Here is a 19,000-nt window from a genome sequence, read left to right on the forward strand (position 1 = left end):
ACAAGACTACACTTCATTTACACTCATACATATCATCCTCATTCATCCTCTGAAGAATTATCTAAACGGTAGTTACCGGAGGCTAAACAGGAAAAAAGAAAGTATAGAAGAACAAATAAAGATATGTTAAGAACATTCCTATATAAACAATTTTCTTTTAGAATTAAATATTACTTTCTCTAATAACTTCTTTCATGTAAATTTTATGATATGTCTTATTCTGTGGCTGACAAATAGTTAATGTTATCAAGTAATGATGGATTTTAATTATTTCAAATAAAGTGTCATCATTTTAACCATAGGTTAACTTAAGTTTAAACTTTAGTTTCCTGTGAAAAATTATAAATTTGTTCAATTCAAGAATTTATATCCCAAAAGTATATATAAGGATGTACAGATGAAGAGATACTATATGGAAAACAGATACTTGTATGTTTTAAGGGTTGTTGTAAAATCTGTCATATCAGTATGTTTTTTATGTTAACACAATCACAGAAATTTAATTTCTTTTATTATCATTGTCATTATTTAGGTTTCTCAGGTCATCCTGTAATCAATCCCCTTAATGTTTTCCTGCCCAAATTTCATTCCTTTTCATTGTTCTGTCTGTGTCACACCTCCTTACCATTCTCTTCTTCATCTTCACTATTTCTTCAATCTTGTTTTTGGTCTTTTCCTTACACAAAGAGCTGACTTAGCTTTCCATATATACTTATTATTGTTATTTTTTATTTAAAAAATATTTCTTTCTTAGGTTTAAATAAGTTTTCTGTAAAACCTTTGCTAAAATTTAAGCTTTTATCTTTTCATTTGAGTTCTGAAGAAAGAGTTATTTCATTTGAGTTACTGCCAACCTCACTTGGTGGGTTGCCAGTTTCAGTTTGACACTTATTTTTAATTGAACTCCAGTAACCAAAATGCAGTAGTATCTATTTCAATGCAGATACAATATTTAAAACTTTTACTGAACTTAAATCAGGCATTAACAGGTTGGTTTTCAATTGAAACAGAAATAAAATTGGTAGTTGACTAAATTAATCTTTTTCAAATTTCATCTGGGGCTTTTGTTTTTAATTTTCCTTATCCTTTTATATGCTAAAAAGGTGGAGTTAATAAAAAAAAATTAAAAATTAAAATGTAAATTGATTTTGTATAATTAAATTTCTTATAGAAAAAATAATTGTGAGGCTTATCATAGTGGTCTGTACATGGAATAATGAATTGACATATCTAATAAATCATTATTGAAAGAGATTGCTTTATATTTTCTTCTCAATTTTTAAATAAATTATCTTCATTGAAATTAATTATTAGTAGTATTAAAATAAACAGTAGGTAAAAATTGAACATAATCATCAAATTATATAATCATTTATCAACCCGAAAGTTAATTTTTACTCTTAATATTAATATCTCCGTAATTGTTGTAAAATCCAAGTAGTAATGAAAAACTGTAAAACAAATACTGAATTTTGTTTATAATTTAATGTACCAGTTAATTTTTTGCTAAGTTAATGAAAAAGTAACCTTGTATAATTTGATCCTAAAACAAAACAGTTTAAATTATAACATTTACATTTAATATAAAAATTAAATGTAAACACGGTTTCTGAAGTAACTAATCTTACAAAAACCGTTAAATTTTATGATATAATGTTGGATGCAAGACTTGGTTGAAATAAATAGTATGTAAAAAAATTAAGTATAGATTCATTTTTGTTAAAAATATTAACAAATTATTACAGTATAGTGGGATTTTTAATGATTTTCTATAATTTATTTCATACTTAACTTTAATGGGATTAAACTGTTGGGAAGTTTTAAACTTTTAAATGATGAAAAACGATTGGTACATTCCATTTTTGAAATAAATGAGTCATATGTATCATTTTTTAACATTTAAAATCCTGACAGCTTATAACTTACTTATATAATGCAATTTTATTTATGAAAAAATAATGACTCATACTTTGTGTACTGAAAATAAATCATTTGCTGAAAACGTGTTCTATAATGTCCATAATGATATAAAAAATTAATCTGGTAAAGAATAATTAGAAAGAACATACAATTACCTTAATGTTAAAAATATTTTATTTTAATTAAAAAATTGATATTCAAACATAAAATTATAAACAACTATAAGTATTTATTTCAAAGTCTTATCCTAATTAAAATTTTAAATTAAATTAGTTGACCTAAATTCATTCATAGCAATGACCTCATTTAGAAAATGAAACAAATTAAAGAGTTTAAATAAATAAAAACTAACAAAGCAAAATAGAATGTTTAAGAGTAAATATTGTGAAAAAATTATATTTCATTACTCATTTGGAATTTAAAACTATTTATTTAGTCATGAACACGTCTTAAAATATTAAGTCATAACTTATTCTCAATTGTTGCATTACTTAAGCTGGACATTTAAAACAGCACACCTCTGTAAGAATGTGGGCACAAGCACAAAGCAGAAGTGCTTGTAACTGAAAATACATATATATTACAACATTCATGTTCTGTTTGTTCTTATTCTATGCTCTTTCAGTTGTCATTTTTATTTAACACATTCATTCATTTATTCATTCATTTGTTCAGTTCAGCCTCAGTGTACCAGACTTGGTGTCACTATCTCTTTTTTTGCATAGAAAGTATTTAGAGAGAAGATATTATGTCATTTTCTTCTGGAAGAATATTTACTGATCCTCATTTTAAATCAGTTTTATAACTGGTGTAATTAAGTACTGTAACATGAAATTTTAAAATATTATTATTTAATAATTTTAATAGTTTATATAGTCATACAAAAAACCTTTTTTTCCTGAAAATTTCATGAGAAAAGTTAATTGAGTCTAACATATAAATAGCTAAACTAATAGTATTAAAAGCAATTATTTGATGTTGGTTAGCCTGCGTAATCTGTAGCAAATAATATTATTTTCATCCTTTTCTTTCTTTTTTCCTGTTTAGCTGGGAATTACCGTTCAGGTATTACTTCAGAGGATGAATGAGGATGATATGTATGAGGGTAAATGAAGTGTAGTCCTGTCTCAGTCTCAGTTCAATCATTCCTGAAACGTGTGGTTAATTGAAATCTAACCACCAAAGAACACTGGTATCCACAATCTAGTATTAAAATCCGTATAAAAATAACTGCCTTTACTAGGAATTGAATGATGGAACTCTCGTCTCCCAAATCACCTGATTTGGGAAGATGTATTCAGCACTAGACCTACCCGGTGGGATGTTATTTTCATCCTACTTCTATTAAAGGATACTCAGATCATATTGGTCACCTGCTATTATAATGAGACATTTGCTGTTCTCTACACTACACATACACTAATCTAAAATAAAAAATGTCTATAAAAAGTATCACTATTTTATTAAGTGACAAAAATGTTGCTAATGCAAATGCAATTGTAAAATTCTGGATGTAATTTCAGAAATAAAACTTGTTTCAGATTAAATATACTGGTGCAAGCATGAATCCTGCCAGAACATTTGGTCCTGCAGTAGTTGCAGGAATTTGGACTAATCACTGGGTATGTATATAAATAGATAATTTTTAATATATATATATATATATATACACACATATAATATTGTTACATATTTTTACTTGCATAATTGATGCACAATCCCAGCTTTTCAAGCAACAGAAGAAAAAATTTGCTATTTCTAGCACATTCAGGGTGAAAATTATTTAAAATTATGAACATAAATATTAAAATAATAGTCACAAATGGTGAGAGATTTTCTTCTAGTGAGACAGTTAAATAGGATGTGGTTGAAACACTTCCTTGAATAGACACAAAAGGTGTTCAGTAGGATAGTATTATTGACCCCTTCTACATAAAATAAAGAATACAACATGTTAATGTTAATGAAGACAAAGAAAATAGCTCAGAAATTTAAAAAGTCTGGAGACAGAGAAGGTGTCAAAACAAAAAAGAAAAGAAAACAAACTATTGCATGTAAACATAATATTCTTGGAATAAATAAAAGCTGAAAAACTCAGATTGCACAGTGTTTTTGCATGAAACACTTAAGGCTGCAGGATGTAGCTTCAAAGATACAATGAACAGTTAAAAGTCCTCCTTTGCAACACAGTCAAAATTTGCTAATCTAATGATACAAATCAGAGATCTACCAACTTAAAAAAATACCTTGATATTTATAAAGAAAGTATACTTTACATATAGAAAAAAGGACCACATCTTAACACACCTAACATTAAGAAATCACAATTCAATTGGTATAATATATTAAATGAACATATTAAAAATTCAGATTCAACAAGCTTTTCAACCACATTCTTAATATATTTATGGTTAGCAAAGAAAAAAAAAAGGTCAGTAGTTTTTTGGATAGTTTTTGTGATACAAAGGATTGGAACTGTTGGTTGCTATACTGCTGGATGTGTTTAAGTGAATTTTACGATTATTGCACAATGGATGCATTTTTTATTTAGTTTTTAGTGGGATCTTTGTTATTTAGTTTTAGAGTTTCTCTGCTGTGCGAGTTCAGATAAGCAGTGCATTACCTGTAAACAAGGACATAGTAATTTTTTTCCTTCTAGTCTCAGGTGAAGTCAAATTTTCTGTGTTGAACTTGATTATAAGGAAGAATATCCTTTTTTCATGTAACTTCATTATCCTTCCTTCCCCTAGCAAATCTTTCTGTATCTACACCGATCAGGACCCTCAACCTCCCATCTTTTAAACTCCCCAAACATTTTGATCGCAGAGAATAAGTCGTGGGTCCATAGGGAATTTGGTGAGCTCAGTTATGAATTTGCACAGTTCCTGACAGGCCACAGCTGTTTCCGCCAATATCTTCATTGGTTCTGGGGAGCGGATGATAATGTATACCCATATTGTGGAGACCTCGATGATGTGAACACATTGTGTTCCACTGTATTGGAAAACCTTGAGATATAATTACAGACACCTAGGTCCTCTTACACCAGGGAATATCATCCAGAAGATGATGCATGACGATGAATCATGGGATTCCATTTCCAGTCTGGTCACCTGTATTATCTGTAGTAAGGAGGCAGAAGCAGACAGAATAGCTAGAGAAAGACCTAAGCTTATTCCAACTGATTAAGTGAAGATCATAACTGAAGAGCTAAGGGGGATTGACAGCCCTCTGCTGAACCATTGTTTGCCCACACTTGCATGGGTGGTGATAACGCACTGGGATTCCGGAACCCCTCAGCTCAAAGGCATCTCCTGGGGCTGAGCATGCTTAATTGTGGACCAACCCTGAAAAAGGAGAAGCGGTGAGATAGGAGGTTTATTGGTAAGGTGCAGACGCTCATATGCCTGCCTTAATAACATCTTACAGTACTGGTTAGCAAGCCCAACACTTTGCCCGTAAATGGGGTTCCTCCGGCGCATCGATAACAAGAACAATACCGTGCTAGCCACTAAGGGTCACAAGAATGACTAAAAATAAATGTTATGAAAAATTTTGTATGTTTATTAAAATTTGGTTTGTTTTTTTTTTTTACAATAGTTCATACTTTTAAAAAAGCAGTGGTGTACATAAAATTTGATTAAAACATTGAAAGATTTTTTTTGATGTAGGAATTACAATTTTTACACGTATTAGAATTTTTTAATCTTTGTACAGATTGATTTAATCTTTGTACAGGTTAAGTTGTCAGTGTAATAATATGAAATTTATTGCTAATTGTTCTTTTTTTGTTTGGTATAAGTATATTTTTAATGTGATAAAAATATGGAGTGGATTTGTAATTTATATGCTCAGTTAGTGCATTTGTGTTGTGTTACTGTATGTTTGTAACATACATACATATATACACACACACACACACACACACACACACACACACACACACACACACACACACACACACACACACACGCATGCATGCGCGCACACTGTTAAAGAGTTTTATATAAGTAACATAGATTAGAAATATTATAAGTTAAGGTAGTATAATTATGAATTAAGAGAGAAAACCAAAAATTTATAGGTTAGATAAAAATAGATTTTTTTAAAAATATTTAAAACAAATAAAATTACTCTAGATCATTTGTGATAAAGTTGTGCTCATAGAATTATTGTTAGTTGGATTTTTATTTAATAAATTGTTAAAAATCTCATTTTACTGAACAAAATTTTTTAAAATCCTGTTGTACACATACGTCTTTATGTTACATTAATTACTATGTTATTATATATATATTACTATGTTACATTAATTATGTTACATTAATTCGTATGTTGTACACATACGAATTAATGTACACATAGGTCTGTCATTCAATATTAAGAATTGAACTATGTTTCAATCTTGTTCCTTATAATTCTGAAGTACGTCCGTTTTTCTCTTACTTTCAATAGATTTTTCATAATTTACTTGACCAGCAACTGTTATTTTCTCGTTCACATTAAAGACCTACAATTATCATCATGGAATAACAAATGTAATTAAAACTTTTGTAAAGTGTACTTAGTCTTATTTTAGTCCAGATTGAGATACTATTACCACACTGTAGTTTAGAATATTTCTATAAATGGTCTTGATGATTACAAAATATCTTGAACACTTGTTCTGATAAGCACTGTGCTGAAATTAAGTTTAGAATGTATAATAATAATACCTGTTAAGACTTTAGAGCTAGTATGGGCTGTATTAGTATTCGGATGAAATGATGAAACCATGTTCTTCTAGGATAGTTGAATTTAATTTTGTCACATTAGACACACTTAAAATACTATACAAACAAGTCACATTAGACTAAGAGAAGGCATGACCGTGCTGGATGGGATTCTTCACTTGAATGAATCCTAGTCACGTTAGACCAAGAAATACATGTCCACGCCAGACAGGATTCCTCACTTGAATGGAAGTATGAAATTGACTCGCAGGCTAGCGCTAGTAGATACTAGAGTGCAGCACTAGCTGGCTCAAACTAGGAACGGAACACACCACCCACCAATTATAACTACAATAAATTATAATTCTAAGATACATTACAAAATGCAAAGGTAATATACAAAAAGAAAAGTAATATATAAAAATGATTACATAAAAATCTTGAAAGTAGATAAGAAATTGAAGCTACCTTAAATACAAATCCAATATTGCCAAAGGCAATAAACTACAAAAAAAAAATAAAATTAAGAATAAATAAATACATAAACATAACGTTAAAAAATTTCATTCATTAAATTTGGCATGACTCAGGTCATTACAAACATCCGAATTTGGAAGAATAATTAATCTATTAATAGTTATTTTTACAATTATATTGTTAGTTTTTACATCAGCTACTCTAACTAATCCATCATCACCTGGATATACCTTAACAATTATTCCCAATTTCCCCATTAGTAGAGAGAGATTACTTTCTTTTACTATAATTACATTGTCAACACAAATGTTATTACTAGAGATCTCTCATTTATTCCTCTGCTGCAAGGTATGTAAATAGTCATTTGTCTAGGTTTTCCAAAAGTCTTTCAATATTTTTTGTATAAGCTGCCACCTGTTTATATTAATACCTGAGAAATCAGGATCAGATAAAGAAGTTAATGGAGCGAAGGTTAAAAAATGTCCGGGAGTAAGTGGAGCAGGATCAGATGTATCAGATGATGATAAGAATAATGGTCTGGAGTTTAAGCGTGCTTCTATCTGAATTAATAAGGTGGATAACTCTGCGTAATTTAAAACAGAATTTCCCATGACTCTTCGTAGGTGAAATTTCATGCTCTTCACAGCAAAACAAAATATATTGGTTTATTAACTTCTAATTTAATTTAATTTTTTTTTTGTAAAGAAAAAATTTATGGTATATAATAAATCAATAATAAAAATTTAAAAAAATATAATAAAAAATATCAGAAGTTATTAATGAAATAAAATTTTGTGTACTTTTCATTTAGAAAATTGCATATATGTAATTTAATAGGTGTGCAAGGAAGTCATGTAGTGTCCAGATCAGATTTTTTTGTAAAAGATTTTCTTTTGCAGAAAGAATCTATTTCTATTGAAATAAAAATAAATACAAGAAACCCTTGTGGTTTAATGTATTGATTCAAAGAGACGGTTTATCAGAAATGTATATCCTAAATTTTTCAAAGCATATATTTAAAATACGAGTAGCTTCATCTAAAGTTAAATTCTGAACTTTGACTCATACTTCATCCAATTTCAAAACTGATATTCTGATTAGATGTATTACGATTACTGCTGTTAATTTTTGGATTATCATCATTCATTATAGGATCAGATTTAATAGTCAGTTTCTGGTTGGTCTTCTGTTCTTCCAACTCTCTTTTTAGGGTTGTTCTTTCATTCTTCCTTCTGACCATTTGTTATTGTTAAACTTTCTCTTTCCTTTTTAGATCCCTTTATCATATTGGTCCTTCTTTCTGAATATGTTTCTGTTCTCGATGTCTATACATTTTATACATGCAATTCTTTGAACAATCTGATGTTAATTTTGTTTGCATTATATTTATAAAAAATTCTCTTGGTTAGTCTGTTAAGGTCATTCTTGTTAAATGTTTTAAAAGGTTACTCTTTGCTTTTGTATAAAATATTTATAAAGAAATAAGTTACTATACATTTTAAATTTCCCTTCATTGACACAATTTGAAAAAACTATGCATTAACATTATTACTTTAAAGATAAAAATACTATTTGTAAAAAACTTGGAGAACAATTAAATGCAGTGTAAAGTAGAAGGGTTAGTAAGCAAATATTTATACTTAAATATTTGTAACAGTTAGGAGAGTAAAAATGTAGCAAGAGCACTTAATAGGTGCAGGCAGGAAATTTAGAGCTCTACATTAAATAAGCAAAACAATTTCTTTTCATACAAATGAATTCAATTAAATTATGATGGCTTACACACGTATTTTGATTATTAACCAAATACATAGTACTCAGAGAGTAGCCAACTTTACAATATTGTATATAAAATGTGTGTAACCAAGCTAAATGGTATCTTCTCATTAACTTTGATTTTAAGGTTATACATTCAAAATCTAACCTATTTGTTTAGATTAATTATTTATAAATGCCATAAGATCTATAATAAAGAAATTAAAATTTCAATGATGTGCCAGCATTTGGGGTTATACATCAAGCCCAAGATAATTTTTAGAGTTGAGTTATTATTTTATTTCTACTCATTTTAAATTATATTTTTTAAAATGAAAATGACTGTGGCTTGTATCCATCCTGCCTGGAACGAAAAATCAACACTGTCTATTTACAGAGCAGTAAAACGAAACTCAAACAATCATGAAATAACCACAAATGTATTATATGTAAAATGACCAAATACACATGAAATGACATCATCTTCATTTTTATTCCTACTGCAGGATGATACTCACTTTTAAAACAAGGTTGAAATTGTAAAATCCAAAATAAACATATATGTTTGCATATGCATATGTGATTCTGAAAAATATGGCAATGAATTAGATGACATGAATGCTGGACTTATTTGTGCTGAAGGTTTTACCAGGGTAGAAGATTGTCTAGCTTGATATGATTGTTAAACCTGATGGTGTACTTACTTTTGGTTAAAAAAAATAGTGAAATTCAATAGAAGCAAAATACTGTAAAAAATATTCCAGAAAAAAGTTGTTATTCTTAACTTTTCATTTGTCAAAAAATTATCATACTTGATCACCTATGAAAAATTATGTTTTTAGTCTTTATAAAATATAAAAAAAATTAATAGTGTATTGTTTGAATTCATGCTTAGTTTTTTTTTAAATTACTGTTATTACAAATTATCAAAATACTATCCAAATACTAACTTGTTTTTCCTGCATATACAACTTTAATATTTACTGCTTTGCCACAATTATTCTGTTATTTTAATAGTTTTGTTAAAAAATAAAAAATTGGATTGATCCAATCTCAAAGTTTGAATTATCAAAGTTCTACTCTACTTAATTAGTGAAAACTAAGTAGCATTGATTAAACGAAGTAGCATGGCTTTTTCTGGCTTATACCAAACATAATCTTAGTTATTAATAGACTACTGATGTTTTTATGTTGCAACTATAAAAATAAACTCTTCTTCCATTACTTTGGCCTATTTTTGCAAATGATTTTTACAATACATTCTTCCTGTATTTTATACAGAAACATATATTTTATAAAAACATACATTTTTAGGAGTTTTTGTATAAAAAAACTCATGTGAAGTATCTATACACATAATATGAATGGTCTAGTTCAGAGCAGTTTGTGTGGAAATTGCAGCATGCTGTAATTCATAAAAAATAGTTTTGTCATTTAATGAGAGGAAAATGAATTAAATAAAATGATTGATGAAAAAAATACTTTAAAACATGTTTATTTTATTGCTTGTTTTCTGAACTTTTCAGGTTTACTGGGTAGGACCTATTATTGGTGGAGTTATAGCTGGAATTTTATATAGGTTCTGTTTCCAAACTCGTAAAGGTGAAGAAGAATCTAGTAACTCTTATGACTTTTAATCTCATAAAATAGATCTGTTTTATTTTTAATTATTATTTTTAGTATATTTTTAAGAAAGAAATGATATTTTTAATTGAAGAAAACTAAGTAAAATAATTTTCAGAAAGTATCTTTCTTAATGAAACTATGTTAAAAGTTTCACATAATAACCTATATCACAATATTACTTTTTGAAGGTAAGGTTAGATAATTTTCATTAGAAAAATCATTTTAAAAAAGTATTAAATATTGTAATCTTTTTATTAAAAGTATCCAGAGCATTTTTACTTTTATTTTGACCAATGTTTAACAACATACCTATAAAGAAATAATTTGTTCAAACACTGACAAAATCTTTGCTTTCTTTAATCAGTGTTTTAATCAGGGGCTGATTTAATAGTGTTTTATGTTTTATAAAACAAAATATTTTATTCTGATAGAAATGCATATAAAATAAATATTATTACCATTTGTACAATATGGAGAATTGCAAAGAAAAATTAAATCATTAATAATGTATGCCTTACCAGAAGAAAGAAATATTGCATCCTTCCATTTGTCATCCATATATCCATTATTCTATTGTATTATTGATTTATAGTGGTATTTTGACTTATTATAAATTTCATCATTTTTCACAAATTTTTCATTCATAAATCATTAGATTAAGACTTAGAATATGAATTTATCTAGTTTTACTGTTGTAATGACATATTATCATACAAGTTGCATAATCTACTCTCAAAAAATATTACATTATGATAATGTACATTAATAAAATTTTCTGAATATGAACTTATACATTTAAGTTTAATTTTATTTGCTTATATTTTTAATATAAATATTTGTAATTACAAAATGTTATGATAAAACTGTAAAATTATAGATGAAGCATTTAATGATTTTGTGTTCCTTACGCCTATACCAAACTAATTTGAAAACTGATTGATAAGTTTATGTTGTTTTTTGATTGATATATGAGTACCTGTGAGATTTTTATTATTACTCCATTTTTGTCTATAAGAAGCAGGTCACTGATTTCTCTAAAAAAAAGAAGAAATTATTTATTTTTCTATAAACTATGTTAATTTTATATAAAATATATTATTAATTTTGATGTAATTGTGTTATATTTAATTTTGCTTTATCTCTCTATTTATTGAATATATTAAATGAGAAATTACATCAATATGTAAAATTCATAGATGTTTTTTAATTTTATCATTGTCTCTTAAATAACCGGACAAAAAATCATCACAGTAATGACTTAAAATTAATTTATGTTGAGAAAAAAAATTAATAAAATGCATGTTTTAAAAGCAATACAAATTAAACTTAAATTATTTGATTTGATTTTTTTGATAAAATAAACTGAAAATGAAGTTTTGCATGATATATATTTTTTTTAAATTTATATCCAATAATATAAAAAAGTAATAAATCCTGATTCATTGTGTTGTGATGTTTAAAATAATAAAGATTTTCTTCTACTTTTTATTTATATTTTTGCAGAAAAAGATCACTTTTAATTTTCATGATGTTTAAAATATGATGTACAACTAGATATATTTAAGAAGGTGACAAGCAAACAGCTAATTTCAAATGATTGTTCATTTTTCAAGTTCTATATATATTTAAAATAGTTTTAGTAGCTATGTTAGCAATAAAATAATCTTTTGTTTCATTTTATCTCCTTAAAAATACTAAATGATGAAATCTGATGTATTGGACACAGTTACATAATATCCTTCTAAATTTTTGTTATCTTTTTAATAAATAATGCTCTACTAATGTGGAACTTTTTTAAAATAAATCTTATGATTAATTATCATAAGAAAAATTATTTCTCATTACATTGGTGCAACACTAGTACTTTGTTTTGCGTTTTTTTTTTTTTTGTTTTAAATAATAAAATGAATTTTGTTGTTTTATATTTAAAGTAATAAATTGTACAGTAAAGAGAAAATATAATGTTTGTAATGTATATCTTCTTAAATTAGATTTATCAGTTTTTAAGATTAATATATGAAATTTTATGTTATCAGTATTATTACATTATAAATATTAGAGAATTAATGATAGTCTAAAATCCGGTAGCTGATTTCTGCAGGTATCTGTTTTTTTTAAATGAAACTTGATTTAAATGAATGATTAACAATAATTTAATATATTATTGCCGGGTTGTCTAGCAAAAATTAGCCGCAATTACCTGTAATTAAATATATTGTAATTAATTTATTTTAACGCATTGCAACTATATTTTTTTTTTAAGTGAATTAAACGTCATTTGAAAGAAAATGGTTGCAATCAGTTGCAACCTCCAAGTTGCCAGGTGTAAACAGGTATATTACTGTTATTAAAATAGTGTTTTTAAAAAAAAATTATATAGTTAATTCAAGTTTAATTTTTTTGTGCATGATAGTCGCACTGCGTTCTTGTTTACAACATAAAGTAGCGTGCGCATTCTTTCTCTCTCGTTCACACTCATTCAGACTGAAAGTAATTAGATCAAATAATGGCAACTACTACTTGCGGTCAATTTTTTTTACAGGCAACCATGTGTTATTGTGTACAGAAAAAATTAGAGTTCAGTATAGTATATAATTTTTTTGAAAAACTCAATGAGTGTAAATAATTAACAATAACATACCTGTTTACACCTGACAACTAAGAGGTTGCAACTGACAGAGCTGGCAACCATTTTTTTTTACATTCTTCACATAATTTTCGTTAAAATAAATTAATTACAATATATTTAATTAAAGGTAATTGCGGCTAATTTTTGCTATGCAACCCAGCAGTAATGTATTAAATTATCATTAATCATTCATTTAAATCAAGTTTCATTAAAAAAGCAGATACCTGCAGAAATCAGCTGCTGGATCTTATACTATGAGCAATACAATTATGTGAATATTGAAAAATTTGTACTTTAGTTTATATGTATATACATGTCAAAAATATATTTTAAGAAGTAATTACAAAAATTTTATTTTAATTCTTAAATCATAGTAATGTGGTCTGACCTAAATACAAGTTGTAAATAAAATATTTTGAATACAGAAGAATTCTCTTTCGTATACCAGTAACAACTTCCTTTTACCAGCAAGTTTTCCTGAACTATATAAGAAAGAAAACCTATATTTACTGCTAAGTATTTACTTGGCCAGAAAAACTGGATCAGCTTAAAAAAATCTAAACCAATAAAAATTTAATAGGATTAAAAAAAATACATTGATATTTCTGTAGAATTATTGACAATTTTAGCCTGATGATGGTCTCAAGCATTTCTTTTCCATATCCTTAATGCATTCCCCATGAAGTATAATAATAAACTTAATAGGCACTAATTAAGTTACATTTATTAACATAATTCATTTGTATATCTTTCTGGTTGATCCTATGTTTAATAAATCTTTATAATCTTAATAAGGAGGTCATGTCAAGCTATAACAAATACCTTTTATCACAAAATTATTTTGTTTTAATATAGAATTTAAATTTCATTTATTGCCTACTTGTAATTTATAGCAATATTGCAATATTCTTTATGCTGTGAAGAAGAAATTATAATATGAATAGCATAAAAATTAAGAAATGAATGCTTGAGATTAATTTATTTTGATTGATTACATGATGGATTAGATAATACAAACATGAAAAACTACTTTTCTTAATGAATTTTATTTATTTTTTAATCCTTTCCATCTACCTTTAGCATACAGAAAGTTATTTTAAATAAAAATACACATTAAAAACAATTCTTTTAACTTTGCTTTTTGAACTAAGCAAAGTTATTTTTTTGCCCTTCAGATACGCGTTACTTTATGAAACATTTCAAAACAGTGAAAGCAAAGTTCATATTCACACTCTTAAAAATTAACCCACAAAGTGGAAATAATTATAAATGTAGCAACTAAGTACTAATTTTATACATTCATGAAATGTTGGGCATATGCAAACAGCCAAGGGCCATCAGATGCCCACATCTTCACCACGTTAATTTGCATAACTTATACCTTTTTTCAAAAAGTACAAGTACAACTGATATCATATTAATTTTTCCTTTAATTTAAAGCTAGCACTTTTGTTTACTATTTAAGTTGAGGAATTTTTCATATTAAAAAAACAACATTTTTTATATTTTTTAAAAAATATTAACATTTTTGAATAAAATATCACACTAAAACTTTACTTACTTTAAATAAAGTACAAAAAATAAATATGTGTTTTGGTAAGTATTACTTAATTTTGGTCGCTAAACTAAGAACATTAAAAACAAATGTTTGCTTAAAATGAGCGGCTAGATAAGCTGAACAGAAAAGAAGAAAGTTTATTCTGATATCTTGAGCAGTTCTATAGAAAAGGTACATTGAATGCTAAAAAATATCATTTTCAGGAATCACAAGTTAAAGATAGGCTCTTATAGAAATTTGTTAATATCTCTTACCTTAATGGATCCTAGCTTCATATGAAGGGTTGTCTGGGTTCTCTCCTCTTCATACTTGTCTTCCAATCTTCTTTTGGCCAATGTCTTCTTTTGATAATATTTATTTTCTATTTCTTCAATGGCCTTGTCACACTTTTCTAATCTTTAGTCTGTTTACAAGCTCTACTCTCACAACACAATTTTTCCTTGGAGGAATCCGCCAACATCTCAAGTATTCTACATTTTACTATATTGCCCTCATTGTGGCCCTATTGCTGTTGCCCTATTGCTTTGAAAACTACTAGTTCCAGTGTTTTTTCTAACAAAAGTGAATTTGGGTAGATGAGATTGTACTACTATATTTAGTGATGCACTTGTATTTTGTGTACCTCTATGCAGGCATCTTTGAAGCAGGCATCAGGGTAGGTTAGTTCCTTAAAAATAGGTTTGATATGCTCCATTACAACAATAAGAAAGTGTGTATGCTAGCTTTGGTCATAATGTTCTTTGTTGGCTTTGGCTTTTTGGTACTTATACCAACTTTCAGTACAGTTGATGAGTCATTAGAGACCCCAAGACCTGCCCATACTGCAGTTTTCATTTGGTCCAGAGTAGTTCCAAGATTTCTTTGGATGGCCAGACTGGAGTAATTCTGAATTTCTCTCAGACAAATATTCAGCTACATATTAAAATTAATGTGGATTGCAAATGCTTATTTTAATTTTATTTTCTGAAATTAAAAGTGGTGTTATTTCTTAAACTTTTTAACTTCTTAAACTTTGTGTTAACTTCTTAAACTTTTTATTTCTTCCATTTAAAATAAACTAGTTGTTTACGAGAAAAAATTTAGAAACTAAAACAAAAATATCAATCTACAATTTTTATCCTAACCTATTTTTCTTAGAAAATCAGTGAAATAGTCAATTAAATAATAGTTTATATCAGTACCTGTTTTTTTTTTCAGTTCTCGACTTTTTGAAGTTCCTTGGGTGTAAAGATCCAAAAAAGAAATTCATCTGGCGAATTCCTCTAAGTATAGAGTGTATGCATGCATATTAATCTCTATTTTGTTTTACATCTCATGAATGGCCTTAAAATATATCACTAAGTCTTGTTTAATAACTTCTGCTTTAAGGAGATTGATAATATTATAATATTACATTTTTTTAGAAAAGTCAGATGGGAAGGTGGAGGGACATATCAAGTGAATGGTATTTATGGATTCTTCTTCATCAAAAAATAATATCATCAGAATTACTTTCACAATTTTAATTCATGTTTTGAATCTTTATTTTTTCAATATATTATTGAAGATATTTATTATATTGAATATAATATTTCAATATAATATTGAATATATTTATTTAAGGGGTAATATACTCCAACAATTACAAATAATCATTCTACACAAAACCTTACTGTACCAATTTATCAATTTTCACACAGAATTTTTCATATTGTTTTTAAATTAGCCATTATAAGGTGATTTCAATTTTTTAAATGTATTAGAGGTTAGAGTGGTAAACCTATACCACTCCTCAAAATAGGAATTTCAGAGCCAAATAACAGATTGGAAAGACAGAAAATATTAACTGAAGAATTGTACCTGAATCAGAAAACAGCTATACAGCTAAAGGATGATCAACATTTTATTGAATTGACTAAACAAACTTCTTAGGATTTTTTAGTCTTAAATACAGATACTTAACTAAAGAAGTAATTTTGTCCAAGCTTTCCCCACATGTAAGGAGTTTTAGAATATATCGTGAATCTATATTTTGTATGTGTTTGAAGGGGGCACAGAGAGTCTGATTGTCTTCCAGTGCTGTTTGACAGTATGAGTCTACTTGTAAAACAGATAAATGGTGTTTTAATATAGATGGCTTTCTCATACCATTTCTATTAGTGGCCACCATTTCTAATAGGTGTAAATAATAATTTCAGTATAATCTTGAATAAAATATAAAAACTAATGGCATGTTTTCTTTATCCTCAGTACTTTTGTGTTATATAATATGCATTTCAAAAGAGAAAAACAGAAGTTACACTGAAAGATTAAAAAGATTAAGATGAAAAAATGCTTTGAAAAATATGTGAATGATGGTAAGTCTCTCAGTTATGATTGGGAGAGTTGAGAAAAGTACAAAAAGTGTCTTAAAAATATAAGGGTTGATGACTGTAATGTAAGAAGAAACTCACTAATTACATTTAACAGAATAAATAATTATATAAAGTTGGATTAAGATTATAACTTAAGTGTGTGGTTATAAATTGCAATGAAAAATAGGATTGGATTACATGACAAGAAATGCTACATCATTACAATGCATCTCAATCCAATGTAAATATTAGGATTAATGATATATTTATTTTGTTGCATATATTAAGTTTGTATTTCATGTTTGTTTTTCAGCAGTGGCCAATGGCGTGCAGCTTTTAATTTTTCTGGGTCTGTAGCTAATATACCCAAGTATTGAACTTCTTCTTGAAATAGATTACATTTCCTAGAATTTAGTTTCAGATTCGCATCTCACAGCCTCTCGAACACTTCTTGTAAGTTTTGAAGATGTTCTTCTACAGAATGACCAATCAAAATCACATCTTTCAAGTTGGCTAGGTAGGATTCATAGGTTAAACCACGCAAGACTGACTCCATTATTCATTTGAATATTGCTGGTGTGTTGCGTAATTCAAAAGGCATCACTGTGATGCTATTTTTAGTCTTCTCCTGGGTGCACAGCAACTTCCCAGTACCCACTCTTCAAACCTAGCGTAGACAACATTTTACATCTTGAAGCGTATCTAGAATGTCATCGATTTGTGGTAGAGGAATGAATTCCTTCTTTGTAATATCGTTCAGTCTTCTGTAATCCCCACACAAATGAGTTCAAGATTCTTCTTCTTGGTTAGAACAACAGGAGAGGACCAAGGACTGTCTGAATCTTCAATGACTCCTTTATCTTTCATATCTTTACAATGTTTTCGACTTCTCAGGCAGGCACCGAGGTGTTTGACAGATTGGCTGGGTGTCTCGTGCCTATGCAGTGATACACTTTATTTGTACGGCCTTAGAAATCTTCTTCTCTTGCAAAGAGATCTTGGTATTCGACGATATTTTGCCATAATTGATTCTAGTGCCGCATTAAAAATTTGGTGCCAGCATGTGATATCAATTTTTGTAAGTACTCTTCAGCTTCTTCAATGGCACTTTCACTTCTGAATTTCTAGGAGTTGCCCAAATTACAGGTTCCCACTTTCCCAGAGCGGATCCTCTTAACACAATTTGTTCTGTCATTCCGAGGATTACCATCCAGACTGGAACCATCTTTGTATTTGAAACTAATGAATGACCAATTTGAACATTGTAGCTGGGTCTGTCAGGTGTCTGTCAACATTGTACTGTCAGGTTCTATCCTGTCGCAGCTCTGAGAGGATCTAACTACTCTGCCATCCTATCTTCTTGTTCTGTGCTGGTATCGTCTTGTCTTTTAATAGTTACACTCTTACTAAACCTGGTCCACTTCCTGGGCTCCACATTTCTCCCTCTTACTATCCAATGGCTGGAGATGTCATCCAATGTCCACAGTCGGGTCGTAAGCTCGCAGGATGTTTAGACCAAGGATGAAATTGTACTCAATCTTATTGATAAATATCCATACACAAAAAGAGCAGTGAAAAATTTGTAATGCTATGTGGGCCAGAGAGGATCTCTAACATTTAAGAGCACTGAAAGGAAATCCACTGAGCTGGATGATAAGGTGAATGACAGAGAGAGGTGATGGCAGTCACTAAGATGATCCTGTATGAAACACATAGGGTCTTGTGTTTTAAGCACATTGATTCCTGATAGTTTGGCCCATGATTTCTGTGGCAATCCATGTAGCATTATTCATTAGTTGCTGCATCGAGTTTTGTTATAAGCCTGATACGACTTGATTATAAGTATATGATTATACTTAATACTCAATGTAAGGAATTTTTAAATTTGTCCATTGATGATTGCAAAACCTTTTTGGCAAATAATAATTGTTTATTTAAGGGTCATTCTATTAATCAATGTTGTTCAAAGTGTCTTACAGAGACACTTACA

At 28.2% G+C, this 19,000-nt stretch overlaps 1 protein-coding gene across 2 annotated transcripts in view; it reads left to right on the plus strand.

Moving 5' to 3' along the window:
* Positions 1 to 13,549, plus strand: part of Drip (aquaporin homolog protein drip) — a 220,719-nt gene extending 207,170 nt beyond the window's left edge. For both annotated transcript variants that reach the window (XM_075370868.1, XM_075370869.1), the window contains 2 exons: positions 3,462 to 3,542; positions 10,391 to 13,549. In XM_075370868.1, the coding sequence (XP_075226983.1) occupies positions 3,462 to 3,542; positions 10,391 to 10,501 (192 nt within the window). In that variant the 3' untranslated portion in view covers positions 10,502 to 13,549. The remainder of the gene's footprint in view (positions 1 to 3,461; positions 3,543 to 10,390) is intronic.
* The last annotated feature ends 5,451 nt before the right edge of the window (positions 13,550 to 19,000 follow it).

Source organism: Lycorma delicatula, chromosome 7, assembly GCF_047948215.1.
Source record: "Lycorma delicatula isolate Av1 chromosome 7, ASM4794821v1, whole genome shotgun sequence".
Classification (NCBI taxonomy): domain Eukaryota; kingdom Metazoa; phylum Arthropoda; class Insecta; order Hemiptera; family Fulgoridae; genus Lycorma; species Lycorma delicatula.